This window comes from Paralichthys olivaceus, chromosome 8 (assembly GCF_024713975.1).
Source record: "Paralichthys olivaceus isolate ysfri-2021 chromosome 8, ASM2471397v2, whole genome shotgun sequence".
In the NCBI taxonomy this organism is placed as follows: domain Eukaryota; kingdom Metazoa; phylum Chordata; class Actinopteri; order Pleuronectiformes; family Paralichthyidae; genus Paralichthys; species Paralichthys olivaceus.
Window position 1 is genome coordinate 17,619,412 of NC_091100.1, and position 16,968 is coordinate 17,636,379.

The window sequence follows — 16,968 nt, forward strand, 5'->3', positions numbered from 1 at the left end:
TAAGGAGCTAGGCTAAATGCTACCCGCGACTGCTAACCGGCTAGCGCTGCGGTGTTGTTGCTCCGGGATGGTCGCGGTCGTAACGATGAACCGAACAGAGGTAAGTTACCCTGAAACTTTACAACATCAAAACCTATTGATTGATTTATTATTATAATCATACCACATATACTTACATGCCTCAAGTGGTTTTTGATGTTATTGTGGTAATTCACCGTTTATTTAACACATCTAATGAAGTTTGAAGCAAGTTAACTAGCTTTAGTAAAGAGTTGTGTTTTGTCATTTGATTGTAATTTTAATAAGTTAATATTATTAAGCTGCATGTGATACAGACTTGTATAACCGCCATTACTATTACAACCTCTTTTTTAGCCTGTTATGAATTCACAGTGAATTAGACTCAGTGCAGATGTGTAATTATATGACAGTTTAGATGTGATTATAATCTCCACACACCACTGTTGTAAACAGTGCTCAGATTTATTATATATGTATCTGTTTTAACACTGCGAGAAGTTGAGGGACTTGAAGTTATCACCAGCACTGTGAGAGATTATCACCCTTGAATATTACAGATGTGGTAGAAAGACATTTTATATATTTATACAATGTTTATTTCTTTTAGTACATCAGTTTGGCTGAAATCTGTGGTGCTTCCACCTGCTGAACACAGAATAAACTGTAAGTACCCATCTTGGCTGCTTAACACAGCTGATATTACATGTGTCAAAATTATTGTAATTATTGTATTGTACAGTATCTGTAAATAATCATGTTTCTCCTCTGTTCCTTAATATCTACAGATGTGACAATGATTTGAGCATAACACATCCTTTAACGTGACTTTTTTCATTTCATGAAGCACTGCAACACCTGATGTCCTCAGAATCCACTGTGGCAGCAGCAACATGGTGGAGATCGGCAGCTTCAGGCTGGTCAACATGATAATAATATTGAGTCAATTTCTATATCCATTATGGTTGGTAAAATTAACACTATCACAACAATGTTCATCTTTTACTTTCTGATTTAATAAACCTTAGATAAAAAGTGTTGTCTTTTCTTTTTTGCCATAAGAGACAGAACACGGTCAGCACAGCTGTGTCCCTCAGGTTCGTCCGTCCCTAATAAAATGACAGGAAACATAAAAGTATGGCATTATTGCAGAGATACTTGTTACTTTCAAACAAAGTCTGTGTCCTTATATTCTGTGGATATTTAAGTATGTATCTGAATATGGTTTGGGATTAAACAGTGTACTACAATGAATGTGCAGTATGGAGTTCTTTCACATTAAAAGTATTGCATATATAATGTAATGCATCATGTGCAATAATGTGCTTTAATTGTTAGTAAGTTATGAAAACAGGTCTATACCTGGTAGGTAAACTGTTCATTCATAAATAAAGTTCAGCTCACTAGGTTTCACGCTGCAGCAGCTGCACTAACGTTATTTCTGAAACAATAATCTAATAAAACATTAATACTGAAGTTACTCACAGTGACGTAGTCAAGCTAAATGGGTTGGCGAGCTGAACAACTTTACATAACGTTAGATATCTAACTTGATGATATTCACTAAACACACAGTCGCCTTCAGTTTAAAAGATTTATCACCATAAACTAACGCTCCTCTCTCCGCTGTGTGGACGCTTCATGTCGGGTTAATAACTCCCATCCCTCCCGTTAGCATCGCCGTTACTGCTGGTATCTTGCCTCGAGGTTAGCGGAGCTAAGCTAACCAGCCAGGTAACAATGATACCTGCTCATCACCACTGACACGTAAATCAAAGACAGTACTTTACTCACCACAGACACTGCAGCACAGACGTCTTCCACTTCTCCGTCAGGACAATCAGCCGAACAACAAACGATGATATTCATCCGACATGTGAGTGAAAACTCCCCCACAGACTCCGCTCGTGCTCGGTGACGGGGATTAGCCTGTTAGCTCAGGTGAAGCCGAGCAGACCACAGGCTAACAGCCAGAGTGACGAGCTAACGGTGACGTCACGTGTCAATCAAGTGATAATTATTCATAATTTCAAACCTCTATATTATCGAAACGAGCGAGTTAGAAAAAAATTCACCCCCCCCAGAGTTGTCATGGAGGAAGAACTTACTGATTGAGACTAAAACCGTTTTTTGAACCAGGCTGTAAACACGTTTAATTCTGCTCTAAAGTCGGGCTTTTTAACATGGGAGTCAATGGGAATTGACTCCCTCTTGGAGCCAGCCTCAAGTGGCCACCCAGTGAACTGCAGTTATTTGCACTTCCGTATTGGCCTCAGCGCTCAGCCCGGGATGTTGCCGCTTGCCCTCAGCCCGATAAGTTAGATCGAAAAGGTTCGCGATGGTAGATTCGGCCATTAGAGAACTGACGCTGTATCAAAGCTGTCTTGTGGAAACTGAACACGATGAAAACGTGAAAATCCGACACACCGCAAAAGCTGCATTTCACACATTGGCCCAGAATGAGCTAATGCTAGCTTATATCGTCCCTTCAGGACGATCTGGTGTTATCAGTGCTGCCTGTGATTGATGTCGCCTGACTGCAAATCTGTATTTGAATATCATATCTTCTGTATCTCTGAAACTCCAGTATTATTACTCTGCATGTACATGCACCCTGCGTGTAACTTACTAAGCCTGTGGCACAGATCCTACAAAATGCAGTCCCTATCAGTTTGCTTATTTCTTGTGACTGCTTCATGAGTTAGATTTCACCATTTATTAAATACCTGTTATTTATTGGCAGCAGCTTTTTCTTTCTGATCCCACAGTGTCATCGTTTTGAATCTTGGGCTTTTCTTTCTGCATTTGTTTTTTGTGAATCTGTGCTAATTTCAATTTTGTTAAATGAAATAATCTAATATGTTTACCTTTCAGAAGACACAATGCCAGAAGTCAAGTCAATATTCAGAGAAGTTCTGCCTAAACAAGGTTTGTGCCAAAGCCATTAGCTCTTCTGGCAGCAGTGGTTTCAAACAAAAGGCTGTTTGTGGAGCCCGATACAACATGTGAACTGTTCAGAAATCTGCAAAAGCTTGCAAAATCAGTCAGTGGGTGCTCTGTGCTGTGTGCTCCCCCTCTGCAGTCTCTTGTGCAGCGCAGCATCATTGACGTTGTCGCAATATAAAGCTGGATAAAAATGGATTTCTAGAGTAATGGCTTCTAATGTGTGCAGGCTGTTCAGAGGCAGAGCACCACAAGTGTACGAACAGTGCTACATTGATTTTTTAAAAATGGCATGAGATGGGCCACAACTGAGAGCCTACAAATATAACATGCATACACATTTTTATTTTGATCTAAAGCAAATTGCACACACTAATAAATATCAGTGCCCTTAACATGTCTGATTTGTTTTTCATCAAGATCCATTAATTATTCTCTAAAAAATTAATGAATATGTGGAAAATCGTCATATCTCGCAATGTTAAAAATGAGCAAAAATTCTTGGATTAACACCAAAATGTAATGGGTTCTTTCACGTTATCTGCTTACTAAGAGACAAAAAAACTGAAAACATCACCTCCTTGGCAGATGTAAAAATAGCAACAACGCACCTCAGTTTCCTCATTTATCTTCACATTTAAATCTAGTATAGTTGTAGTAGAGAGAATTGAGGTTGAGGTTAAAGGATTCTTCTTTTTTTTTTACATCCACAGGGCAGCTTTCCATGGAAGACGTCCCTACCATGGTTCTCTGTAAGCCAAAGCTGCTCCCACTCAAATCCGTCACCCTGGAGAAACTGGAGAAGATGCAGATGGAGGCTCAAGAGGCCGTCAAACAGCAGGAACTGGCGATGAAGGAGCAGCCACAGTAGCACTCTATGGAGGACGTGCACCAGCATGAAGCAGCCAGATTGGTAGAACATTCCTTTAGATGGAGGACACAGTGTTTTCAAGCACTAATAGATTAAGTATTTTTATGGACAGTGAGATGCAACATGAAGAGGTGGATGTTTGGAGCTGAGAGGTTCAGGGGAAGTGGTGAGAGTAGTCAACCTAAGCTGCATCACTACACACCTCTTCTTAGTGTTCATGAATCATCGTCAAATGATTTACTGCATGTAATCAACAATCATTGAGTGCCAGTTATTCCAACATGGGTAGATACATTTGTACTTCAACTGAATTTTCAACTGTATTGTTGTACCTGCAATTTGACCGTAATTCATACAACAAAATGTTACCCACCTCCTGATTGAATGTAGCGAATTAATGTACTAATTAATGTGCTAGAGAGAAGAGTTTAACATTTTTCCAACATGTGGTTGGTTGTGTGTGTTAATATTGTGACATTCACAAAAGCAGTCTTGGATTATTTAATAGTGGTTTAATGAACAAACAAGAAGCAATACGCAGTACATTTCACAAACCAGTATTGCTAATATATAAAAATAAACACTCTGAACACCATTTTGTGAAGTCACTCGATTGGTATTTGTTTTTGTTAAGTCTTGATCCTTCCATTATGATATCTTTGTGATTTTAAAGGGTATAAAGACAAAAAAAGAGACAAGCACAGCATAGAAAGAGCAGCTATTAAGGGAGACAGTATTATACTGAACTCACAACCTTTATTTTTTTTTTTAAACCCCTTTGTAAAGCTCTTGACACAAAGCAGTCATCTCTGTACAAACACTGTGTTCTAGAAAACACAAAAGGAGTGGCAGTGAAATCAAGAAAATACTGTACAAAACAACATGGAATGACTGACACTGAGAGGTGTGGCACTTCAAAGGTTAGCTTATTTAAATGTTTATATTGAAAAACCTTGGAGAAAGTAATCTTCAGTCTCAATTGGAAAGTGCAGTTTGTTTGTTTTTAGCCCACCTCAGTTGCAAAAATGTAGATTCTTTAGACTGTTAAAGGGAGAAATATTGTACCCAACTATCTTGAAAAATACGTAAGTAAAAAAGTAGCTTCTTCCTCTTGTACAGTAAAAAGGGCGCCTCAGTAGCTTTCAAGTTTGACGACACCACCGTCTCCCTCGCTGACGAATCTCTTCCGGCCTCTGAACGAGAGACAGATCACATCATGAAGATCGTCCTTCAGAGGTCAAATGAACGTGCGTGTCTGAGAAAGCCAGGGCACTTACCGACAGGGACAAAGATCTCTTAACTTCACATCAATGACTCCCACACTGAGGCTCATATCCACAAATTGCTCCAGTATGAAGTACGCACGAGGAACATCGATGTTGATTTCAGCAATGTCCATATAAATTCTTTCATAGCCCTGTGATGGAAAAAAAATGGATAAGAAACAATCTCAAAGACAAACAAGTAAACTGGTTCTCTCTGAAATAGTACCATGCTGTAAAACATTTGAACACCAGGTGGCAGCATACCCTTCTCATTTGGTCCACAGTAATGATGGAGGAAGCAGAGAGTGACTTCATCAGCTGCAGAACCATTTTGAAAGTCTTCTCTCCTTTGGACTCCAAAACCATCACTATAGCCTGAGGGAAGAGGCAGCAGTATTTACAACCTTGTATCAGCACTAACAACTTTCTATAGAAGCGACTAGAAACCCAGACTGCAGCACAAAACCGTGCTGTACGTCTGTAGTGCATCACAGTATTTACCTCATAAACAAACTCATGGTGGAAATGTGGAACCTCTAGATCTCTCAGGCATCTCTCAGCCTCCTTACTGTCTCCAGACAGTATGTACTCTTTCAGCAGCAGGTTCATCTGGAAGAAAAGAGAGATTCAATGATGATTACTAACCTGTGGCGTTTGTTTTTCTTACAGCTACAAACGGTTTTAAGCAACAACCATATTTGGGAATTGTTCGGAGTTACTATTAGTAACAGAGGGCATTGTTATTATCATTTTTAGGAGGTTATCTACCAGAAACTATTTACCTCTTTGATGAGCTGTGTGACAGGTCTCTGGCCCCCACCTATCCCCCACTTGTTGTCGATGCGAAGCCCCCCCGTACTCATCTTCAGCAGCACTGCAGCCCGGTCCAGAGCCGCCCTGAGAGACAAAAACAAAAAACAGGCATGATGTGTGGGTTTAAGTTGTCACACTGCAACACTAACTCTCATTCCTTTGTTCATTCAAACGATCACACTGCTTCTGCTCTCATATGAAAAAAGGTTGATCCTGTTCCGTTTGATACATTTCATTTCGATACTTTTGTTTACATGCAAGTTCGTTTAAGATTCTCCACCTGTCTCATACCTTCCTCCTTGAAGTCTCAAGGTCTCTATCACTTTTTAAGTATCCAAAAAGAGAGAGTGAAAAGAAGGAGTATATCCTTTATGCTATATTTAATGATATAACTGCTATAAAAGCTTCTCCGTATTATTACTGACTGAATCCCCTCTTTTCTTGAGCAGTGATTCTGATCTCTAACACACCTCAACATAAACTCTGAAAACATGTTACTTCCTGTGTCATGCTCCTGTCATGAAAAACTTCAAAGTTTTCATGATAAGAGCATGAAAGACAGGAAACTTTAATCACAAGCAGCAGAGCTTTGCTTACAGTCACATACCTTGTGTATTCACAGTCAACTTTGCCCTTGTAACCTTCAATGTAGCCTTTGGACAATATTTGGTCGCTAACAGCACGTGCAATAAACCGACCCACCAACTGGAAGAGAAACACAAAAGAGGAAAAAATGTAAACGACCACTAACACAAAACCACATTGTTCTGAACAGTTTGATGGAGACTCCATTCACCAGGGTTCTCATTTGACCTGTGGTTTTGTCCATTGAAATCAGAGGGGAGGGTTGTTTGGTTGTCAACAAGTTGTTTGTAGGGCTTGTTGTTTTTTGCTTCCATTTTATTTTTTGAATCTGGTAATTTGTCATATTATTTTATTATTATTATTTTCTATATTATGACAAGTGGAATTTAGATTTAACAATTTTCGTTACTTCGAGGAACAGCAAACTCCTGCAGTAGGAAACAATATAGTGATGAGAAGACCTTTGTTTTAAACTAATTTCTTTAAAAAGGTTTAATTTTAAGTCCAATAACTAAAGGTTTAAAATGTGCTGCATCACCGCTTTTATACATTACAGGGACAACGTTACAAAACTCTATCAACCAGAGGCCATGAAAATAATGACCTGACAGGCCGTGGCCTCAGGGACATGTGGGTGAGTTTGTTTACAGTAGTTCGAGTGCATGATTTAGAGAAAACCAAAGAGCTGGCTTTGCTCTTCTGGCCTCCACAAAGCCTGTTCTCATCACCCATCATTGTTTCTGCACAGACAACAAGCAGCTCCATCGCATCTGATCTGTGGCTCTGGCTAGACTGGCAGGCATATGAGGAGAAAGAGAGCAGAGTGTGTGTGTGTGTGTGTGTGTGTGTGGGAAACAGAGAGAGTGAAAGGGTGAAGCGAAGTAGGTGGGGGCAGGGCAGAGTCATAATGCCCCTTTATCTGTGGGACAGAAATGACCAGTGAGACTGAATGAGACAGTGAAAGGAGGGGTTGGTTTTGTGTGTGTGTGTGTGTGTGTGTGTGTGTGTGTGTGTGTGGGATGACCAATAACCCTTTGAGCGTCCTTTGCTGAGCTTGCATTTTGTGAGAACAGACAGACAATGGCCAGAGATCTCATGTCTGTGCAGACTGAAAAGGGAAGAGCTCAAATACACACACACACACACTTGTCTCTCTGTGGTTGTGAGGACACTCATTGGCATAATGCATTCCCTATCCCCTTACTCTAACCTTAACCATCACAACTAAATACCTAACCCTAACCTAATTCTAACCCTACAACCAAGTCTTAACCCTCAAATAGCCCATTGAATTTGTAAGGATCAGCCAAAATGTCCTAACAACATCTAACTGCCCTAACAATGATGAAATTGAACCAAACTTGGCCCTCCCCTGTGCTTCTTCAGACTGTGTAGAAAACTCAAACACCACAAACAGAAACTCCATTTTCAGATGAAGAGTCTTTTGGTTCTGCAAATCAGTTTGTCTACATGTTCTAGATGGGAACAAAAGCTACAGGTTCTTTTAAAACATAAATGAGAAACATTAGTTGAATTCTCACCGTCGATCCAGGAGCATATATTTTGTAATAAATATCATAAAATAATAATATTGAAATATTGTTTACCAGACATCGGACCCATATCCTCTAACAAAAACTGAGTCAAAGTCAGCTCATTCGGTTTCACAGTTCACACACAGGAATCTCACTGTGGCGATCACATGCTTTTGTTTACAGCACAGAGACATTGATCACCAAAGACTCTCGAAGCTCGTCTTTCCGAGCAAACATCATCGTCTCTTTCTCCTACATGTGTGGCACCTCCTTTTCATATAGTATATAGTTTCATATAGATATTAGTTAGTTTTTGTTTTTATCAGTTTAGCATCTGTCGTGAGTTAGAAATGTCATTAACACACCATTATTGTGAATCCTCCAGATAATCCCCCGCTCTGTTCTCACTCTGACAATCTCTGCTGGCAGGAAAAACGCCGCAGAAAGTCCACAGCATCTGACTCAGACATTTGTGTTCTTGCATACTGTACATCCCCTCCAGATAATACCAAGAGATTATCTGGAGTTCAGTGCAGGTCTGAAAACTTTTCAAAATCTATATTGATAACCCTTATGTTCATTGAGCTGGAAACTGGGCTACAGGTGCACACATACACACACTCTTATCTCCACTCACCTGTGGGGCTCCGGGTGTGTCCAGGACCAAGTCGGGCAGCTCTCTGAGAAGTTTGTCAAAGGAGTTTTCCACGTCACCATGTGACAGAACTGGTCCACATAAGTCGGCCAACAGCCTGGAGGTGAGCTCCCGTTGGCTGGCTTTAGCCTCCAGGGCCAGTGACACAGCCAATGAGGGCACCTCACTGCACATGGGCCCCAGGTTCAGTTCTGCAAGTAGCTCCTGGACATGGAGAGAAGCGTTAACTTGTTAAAAGTGAACCGTCTTTTAATTATTGTTACTTTTCACAGCTCTTTGTAAAGCATGACGTTGTGACACTTACAGCCACTTCATTTGTGTCGCCATGTTCAAAGTACTCCTGCACTATGGGGGCAACCGTCTTCTCAAAGTCCCTCTCTTGCAGTGGAAGGACCACAGTCTCATACACACAGTTTTCCTGTCAAAACACAATCACAATCAGTCTCTTTTGTCAATTGTATCCATTGCATAGACAAATAATTGAAACTATCTACAATGGGGTAACATTTACTTACAGTACATGTTATCATCTACACAATAAAAAGTCTTTAAAATGAAACATAAGCTCCAAATGAGAGATGAGTTTAGTGGATTTTTAGTGTTATGTGCTCATTCTATTGAAATGACTCAACACTGCAGTTGTTACCTGGGCTTCGTCATAGTTGGGGTCCTTCTCATCCACCTGCTCCTGCTCATAAACTTCACCGGATCGGCCCCAGACACCTTTGCCTCCAGCCCCACCTGCGGCCAGCAACAATGTTAGACATGATATCTGACATCATTACAAGCCATTGTGTAAAAGCAATATGGCCGTGTCCTTTTCAAAAGATTTACTGGCCCACAAATCTTGGTTAAACTGCATCATGAGTTGTTGTGTTTGAAAAGAAAAAGTCTTTAGTTTGTTTGTTCACACTTTCCTGGTTGCTAGGGAAGGAAAGTGAAGAAGCAGCTTTTGTGAGTATCAGGGCCTTTTCACTCGATGCTGCTGAGATAATAACTTCTGCAAACCATTTCAAAGCATTCACAATGAGAAGCGGGGGTGTTGATGTTGAGTGTTACACAACATTATGTCATGTACCAAACAGAAAGATTGTGCTGGTCTCATTAAATGTTTTTAAAACCTATAACTGGCCGATTTCTTTCTTATGCATAACTAAGAATAAAATGAGCTCTAGAAATGGGGCTGGAATGAGACAAATCCCAGACTCAACCACCTCTGTGCCGCAGGGCTGCGTCTCCACTGTGCAGAGAAAATAGACTTCAGATGATCATAGATGATCTAAGAGTGAAACATATCATTCACAATCACACAGTTTTTAATTGAAGGGGTTGGACCAATAATCCTGATCATTGCTGTCATTGTAACGACAACATCCTGGTTGTGTGTGTCTCCTGTTGTGTGTGTCTTGTGTTGTGTGCCTCATAAACTCTCGAACTAATCAACCAAACACAAAGTAAACTTAGTAAATAAGAAATAATCCAACAATTTTCTATCTGATTTCCTATTTTCAAACAGAATAATTCTCAACTTGGAGTTAGATTCAGAAAAGTCTTGTTGAGTGGTCAAAACAGAAATAAGAGTTTTTATAGTAATGGTACTAATGTTCTGTGAATCACTATCTTTGTGTGATGTTTACCAACTCTCATGTTGAAATGTTTACCCAGTGGTACCAAAACATACTCTAACATAATCCCTGCATTTGGGGAGGTGAGCCCTCAGTGATGCATGTTATACAAACAAACATCTGCTGGCACTGAGGCACAGCCACAACAGATTGCAGACAGTTTAAGAAGCCCAATACTAAAAGCAGCTTGTGTGACATGCTTTAAACCCCCATTAGTCCCACTCAGTATGTCACATATATCATGCAGCTACATCTAGTGCAGCCCACATTGGTCGTGGGGACCACCAGTCCTACTTCTGCACATCTTCTGTATTTGTCTTTCAAAAACTGCCATGCATGGAGGACAGCACACAGCTAATGTTACACGGGGCACCTCTGACAGTGCGGTTTTGTTATGTAACCAGAAAAAACAGACAGGCACGGTGCCAAGACAAAAACACTCGCTTTGGTTTTACAGAGCACAGTGAACATACTGTCCCGCAGACTGCAAGGACATGTAACAGTGGATTCTTCCACCACTGAATGGAGATCTGCAGTGACGTTTTAAATTCTGATCTACTTGTGCATTTCTGGTGTTTATGTTGTGCACAATAGACAGTTGGGAGAGGGATGAGGGCCGATCACAGGATCTATCCTAAGGCTCGATATATAAATTGGATAAAGAAGCACAGTAAACCATTATGCAACATTTTCAGCTGAATGCCTGATGCTATTAAAAAGTGGTGTCGCACACACTAAGAAATATATCACAACCAAACACATAACTGGACCTAAAGGATCAAATACATTACCTTCAATTAATAACTGCTTATATGTATCTGTGAGTACTTGTGGTACAACATTTCAAAATATCGCTTACACAAGCAACTTCTGTTGCACACTATTATTTTTTCCTCTCGTGGAAATTTCCACAAAAGCTTGGCCGAGCAAATGGCAAGAAGCGCCTTAAATGGGTGTGAGCTGCTCCAGATCACGCAGCCATTTGTTTACATGCTAATTGGTTTATGGCTCAGAGATGGAAAACCACCAGATGAAGACAACAGTGGGTCACAGTGATGAGGGTCTTTTTCCCTTTGAAGCACCAGGTTCTGAAACAGTAGTGACTCCAACATTTGCTCCTCCGAGGCGATGACCAGCAGGGGAAACGCTACCCTTTGATAATCAGGGAAACTGAAACATCAGATGTATTCGGTACCATAGCTTACCTTTCTTTGGCAGGCCTCTGCCCTTCCCCAGTCTGGATTTCCTGTCCAGCAGCTTGCTCTTGGGGCTGGTGGGTGCCGCAGACGTTCCCCTGACCACATCCCCGTTGTCGCTGAGTGAGTCTCCTCGGCCTGAGTCCCTGGAGGAGTTCTTCCTCAGCCTCCGCTTGGCCTTCGCCTTGAGTCGTGCCTCGTGGATGCTGTTGCTAGACGACGACAGCCAGTTGCCGTTGATCTCAGTGCTGATGTTTTTGTTGGAGACAGCCGGCCTGCCGTTGTCTTCCTCTCCAGATAAAAAGGAGTCACTCAGGTCCCCGGCCTCTGTTGGATCACAAGCACAGAAGTGGCAGAGAGTTAACGCGTGCATGTGTTTAATTCACAAGCAGTGAATGAAAAGCTCTTGAGCGTTCATACTTGTGTGCAAATACAGTCAATTTCTTTCTGCAGTCACTGATGCAGGATGATCAGCAGAATGAAATCGAAGCTGTATTCAAAGCTGCAGGAAGTAATGAACCACATCCGCATCAAAAAACAGTCCCGGTGCCTGACATCACACTGAGCTGATGGAGAATTTGAATCTCTGTCACTGACACACACTCACCTACGGGGTTTGCGTTCAGCCAGGCCTCGCAGTCAGCTGCCATGTTTGTGTGGAGGGAAATAAGAGTTTGCAGAAACACAAGGAGAGAGAGAGAGAGGGAGAGAGAGATACCTGCACCGTGGAGGAGGAGATGGGACATTAATGAGCAGACATGCGTTGATAATAACAAGTCCAGACATGCTGCAACACGCCCCCCCCCCCCCCCTCATTCACACAAGTCACACTGTTGACAAACAATGGCTGACGCTAGCTTGAACGCTCAGTGTCAGAGAGGAAGGAGCTGCGTCACAAGGCCGAACTCCAGCTTCTCACTGCGATAACTCGACTAACGATCATGTGCACGAACAGAAGCTGCACTTTGCACTCAGGGTCTCCATCACACACTCATCTCCAACACGTCCAGGCACAAATACAACTACACACAGCGCGTGAGCTCGGTGAACAACCGTCCAAGCTACGTCCATTAAATCCGTCAACTACGTAACAACACGGTGAGAATATGACCGTGAGGCTGAGAAGAGTCGTAGTGAGACCACTGACCGTCTGTTGAGCTCGAGCTGCGACCACCGACCCACTGGCTTCCTCTGATCGACCCAGCAACTCACACACGCAGCTCCGTGTTTTGGTCCTTTGATTGGCCGGAGGGGGCGTGAGATTTAAAACGACGAGCCAATGACAGCGCAACACGGGATTTTCCTTCTGGTGTGTTCTGTGTTGACTGTGAGCGGCTGCCCCCTGTCGTTACTACTGCAGGACTGCACCCGGTGTGATGGGAGAGTACTGTTCATGACATCAGCGACAACATGGTGGTTCATTGATGACGACAACAACAACAACAACAACAAGCATAATAATAATCAAGATAGTTGAATAAAGATATGGTAGTTTATGTTAGTATATTTATGTTTCATTTATAATCGGGTTTACTGTTTAAATACTAATGATAATGACTACAACAACAACAAAATGTGAATAATGATGATAACAAACCTCAATAATAATGACAATAATGATAATCATAATAATCAGGAGAGCTGAATAAAGAGATGGTATTTTATGTTAGTATACTTATGTTTAAATACTTCTACTCTTACTACTACTACTAATAATAATAATAGTGATATAATAATAACAATAACAATAATAATAATGATGATGATGATGATGATGATGATGATGATGTTAACAATACTTGTGTGGCTATTATGCAAATGCAGTTCAGTCAGTATAGTTGAATAAAGAGATGGTAGTTTATGTCAGTATACTTATGTTTAAATACTACTAAAAATAATAGTAATAATAATAGTAATATAATAATAACAATAATAATAATGATGATGATGACAACAATACTTGTGTGGTTATTATGCAAATGCAATTCAGTCAGTATAGTTGAATAAAGAGATGGTAGCATATACCAGTATATGTAGTTTATTACTAGGGTCACTGCTTAAATACTACTAAAAATAACAACAACGAAAGCAATAATATGAATTATTATAGTTGTTGTTATTATAATAATCATTATTATGGTTATTATATAAGAGCAATAATTCATTATTATTATTATGATAGTAAATATGAACAATTATTAAGAAGCATGTAACTTCATTAAACTGTGCAATACCTACTATGTTCAGTCTGTGCAATTTAAAAGATGGCTTTATTTTTGATTGAGCTCTCTGCTGCTGTAACACAGCAAATGTCCCTGTTGTGGGACTAACAATGGATTATCTTTGTTTTACACTAAATGTTTAATAAAAAAAGACAAATTTGTGCAGCAGCAACGTTAATTGTCAAAAAAAAACATCCAAACTGAGTTATAAATTCATCTGCATGTAAATTGTTTCTTCTTTTGCCTCAACACTTGGGGGCGCTCTTTAACAACAGACCCAGAATAAATCAAAAGTCCTAACTGAAACAAGCCTGTGTAGAAAATATAACCATTCTACCACTTTACATACACACTACATTTGATAAGTATACAAAGTCCCAATGCTAGAAATAAAGAAGAACCTTTTGAAAGCGGTTCCAGGCTCTATGGTGTGAATTTACACTTGTTGAAATATTGATGAGGCACCTTAAATATTTGAAACATTTATTGAAGTTTTTTCCTTTCATCAAAAAAAGTCACATGAAAAATCATATGAAAACAGCATTAACACAGGATTATTGTTCACAGTATACAAAAACAGAGTCTGGCTTGATAATCCTTCTAACACAAATGACTGTAACATGAAACATTGCATGTTTAAATCTGTTAAATTAAACATATGGTCCAGCTTAAGGTCTCCAATATTTAAGGCATTATCACGTTGGCAGGTATGACTGAGATTGTCTTATGAATTAAATCCAACATTTAACCTTAAGAAAATAAAGAACTTTTGCTCAGTTCCTTTATTCTTAGTTGAAATTATTTACATTTTTACCTGACAGACAATGCAGGGACAAAAAGGCACAGGGTGATGATAGTTAGAAAAACTGCAAGAGCATTTAAAGCCCCAGATATAAATATAAATTTAAATCTTGTGTAATGTGCCACACACTGAAATACAACAAACCTGAGAATCTGCCTCAGCTTTTAAACTGAGTAAAAACGTTCAGTGGCGATCATTTCAAGTCATTTTAGAGCTGCAAGTTTGTCATTGTCACAAATTAAAACTCTCATTAGAATTAAACCACATTTAAATGAATAATATGAGCCCATACTTAAGAAATCTGTCTTCTTATTCATCACATTGCTGCAAATACATTTCAATTCAAAAAATAACAAATCAATTCACACACAACCCAATACAATAAACTGTAATAAAATTGTAAACCAAAAAAACAAAAACCAGCAACCAAAAAAACTATACATTACAAAATTGATAGCATCCATAGCTGGGATTTTCAATGCAATCATCCCTCCCACCAAATTACCAGAAACCAGTGCAATTGTCCACATACTCTATTTTTATTTTATTATCTGTGCTGAAGCTGGTCAGAGCCAGGCACCGACACCTCACACACACACACACATACACAAATCTTTACTCCGCTGTTTGCTGCACAAGAGGTGAGAGGTCGAGCTGATGTCACTGTGCAGCCGTGGGTTCAGAAAGTGCGTCCGACAGACTTTCCACCGCCAGCTGTGATAGATATTTCTGGGGAAGATAAAAAAGATAAAAATCTTCAATTCAAATTATATTTCAATATTTAGTACGGCAAGTGTAGAATAGGAAACTGACGTGAGCGTTTTTTCTAAATTAGAACCAAAAAAGTGACAAGATCCACAGTCACCAGGAGTCTAAATTTCAAAAAGATTTTCAACAAATACCAGCTTCATCAAAATATCATCAGCATTGGTCTTAACCCCCCCCCCCCATCTACCAGTGTTTAAATATTGTTGTTTCTTTGCATCATTTGTTAAAAACAAAGCATAAATTATCATATTTAGTTTTAAAACTACTTCCAGAGGTATTTTACAATGTTAAATGAGACAAAATGTCACTAACATAGTAAATATCTATAAATCAAAGAAGACCACAACAGCAAAATATATTGAGTGTTTAGGTTCAGCTATGTAAATGAAGCAGTTAATATGGATGTAAGAATGACTGAAGCAAAACCATAAAAAACCAGGACACACAGACACTTTGACAGACAGAACAACTGTGAAAAACTAAAACTGTTTTCTTCTTGGAATGTGATCCGTCAAATGTGAGGGAATCGCTGCTCCTCTGGTTTGCCTCAGCTGCCGGGGAAGAGAGAAATGCAAGATAGCCCGCTGCTGAATGGCCAATATTCAGAAACCTAATACAGTTCACAGGATTGGATGTATCAGTGTTGTGTTCGCCCATATGACTGCAATCAAGTGTTTTTCGTTTTGGATAAATCTGTCTTTTATTTGTTTAACCTTTTACTGCACCTTGAGATGCATTTTACACATAAAGGTGCTGTATAAATAAAAACTACTGTTGTTTATTATTATTATCATCATTTAAACAAAATCCAGAGCAACAAGATGATGCTTTTAAAGTCATGAAAACTCTTCTAATTTCCAAATTTACAGTAATGATAACTGATGATGTTAATCAATCATCAAAATTAATACCATACTAATAAAACTCAAAACGTCCTGTAAATTGAGTCGCAAACTATAAAACTAGTTATTTTAGCAATATTGTTCATTTCGCCAAATTAATATAATAACATTTGCGTTTATAAGAGTATAGAGTGTATAAACAAAAAACTGTTTCTGAGAACAGAATAATTTATTTTCATATATTTTGGTTATTATATTTTACTTCAAATGCTGAAAAAAATGTACTGATGAGTTGGATTTTAAACAGAAAACTAAAAAGAAATAATCCTTTTAAAACTATTTTCAGAACTGATATGAAAAGAATTCTAAGGCTGATAATGTACATATACACCTGAACACTGTTGTACAACACTTAACAAGTTCATCTCCAGTAAGCTATTACAAATCTATTTGACATTAAATGAATATCAAATTAAAATGCAGAAACAGAGAGAAATTTTAGATGCGATTTGACATTTGGATCTACACTCAGAGTATATTAGAATACGTCTTTGCTTAATGCAAAGAGATACAGCACCAATTTAAACTTGAATTTTGAGTGATGAGAAAACACTGCATGTGATCTAAATAAATCAAATTCATCCAAAAATAGGACAAATCTTTAAAGAGAGACTGAAAGAAAAACTTGCATGTGATGAATGTGCTGAGTTTGAAACACACATTACTCACGACTCACGAACAGGTGCTGTAATCTCTTGACTCTTGCTATGTGATCACACTGACTGTTGACCAGCGGAGCTTTCAGAACAGACGAGTGCACAGATGGAT

At 39.3% G+C, this 16,968-nt stretch overlaps 2 protein-coding genes and 2 long non-coding RNA genes across 9 annotated transcripts in view; 1 reads left to right on the plus strand and 3 right to left on the minus strand.

The window, feature by feature from the left end:
• Positions 1–543: 543 nt before the first annotated feature.
• Positions 544–1,047, plus strand: LOC138411097 (uncharacterized). Its single transcript, XR_011243757.1, has 2 exons — positions 544–684; positions 866–1,047. It is a non-coding gene; the product is annotated as an uncharacterized lncRNA (long non-coding RNA).
• Positions 835–1,995, minus strand: LOC138411096 (uncharacterized). Of its 2 annotated transcripts, XR_011243756.1 has the most exons (3): positions 1,813–1,975; positions 1,042–1,127; positions 835–935 (listed from the first exon to the last, which is right to left on the minus strand). It is a non-coding gene; the product is annotated as an uncharacterized lncRNA (long non-coding RNA). The 2 variants fall into 2 exon arrangements; XR_011243755.1 differs by lacking the exon at positions 835–935 and having other exon boundaries at positions 1,013–1,127; positions 1,813–1,995.
• Positions 1,996–4,329: 2,334 nt separating this feature from the next.
• On the minus strand, positions 4,330–12,762 carry pdcd4b (programmed cell death 4b). Of its 2 annotated transcripts, XM_020084094.2 has the most exons (12): positions 12,654–12,762; positions 12,114–12,224; positions 11,516–11,833; positions 9,332–9,426; positions 8,990–9,103; positions 8,668–8,889; positions 6,518–6,615; positions 5,880–5,994; positions 5,599–5,706; positions 5,362–5,472; positions 5,110–5,249; positions 4,330–5,025 (listed from the first exon to the last, which is right to left on the minus strand). In XM_020084094.2, the coding sequence occupies exons 2-12, from the start codon at positions 12,154–12,156 to the stop codon at positions 4,965–4,967; spliced, it is 1,425 nt and encodes a 474-aa protein (XP_019939653.2). In that variant the 5' UTR covers positions 12,157–12,224; positions 12,654–12,762; the 3' UTR covers positions 4,330–4,964. The 2 variants fall into 2 exon arrangements, with proteins under 2 accessions (XP_019939653.2, XP_069385826.1); XM_069529725.1 differs by lacking the exon at positions 12,654–12,762 and having other exon boundaries at positions 12,114–12,334.
• Positions 12,763–14,194: 1,432 nt separating this feature from the next.
• Positions 14,195–16,968, minus strand: part of rbm20 (RNA binding motif protein 20) — a 52,243-nt gene continuing 49,469 nt past the window's right edge. For all 4 annotated transcript variants that reach the window (XM_020084457.2, XM_020084458.2, XM_069530622.1 and 1 more), the window contains one exon: positions 14,195–15,259. In XM_020084457.2, coding sequence (XP_019940016.1) covers positions 15,191–15,259 — 69 coding nt within the window. In that variant the 3' untranslated portion in view covers positions 14,195–15,190. The remainder of the gene's footprint in view (positions 15,260–16,968) is intronic.

Bases quoted from the DNA above. Each gene is read 5' to 3' on its own strand.
- pdcd4b (XM_069529725.1), bottom strand. From the start codon at position 12,252: ATGTCCCATCTCCTCCTCCACGGTGCAGGTATCTCTCTCTCCCTCTCT. The intron at 9,427-11,515 runs GTAAGCTATGGT...TGCTGGCCGCAG, and splicing joins CAGAGGCCTGCCAAAGAAAG to GTGGGGCTGGAGGCAAAGGT. The intron at 5,473-5,598 runs GTAAATACTGTG...CTCTTCCCTCAG, and splicing joins ACCATGAGTTTGTTTATGAG to GCTATAGTGATGGTTTTGGA.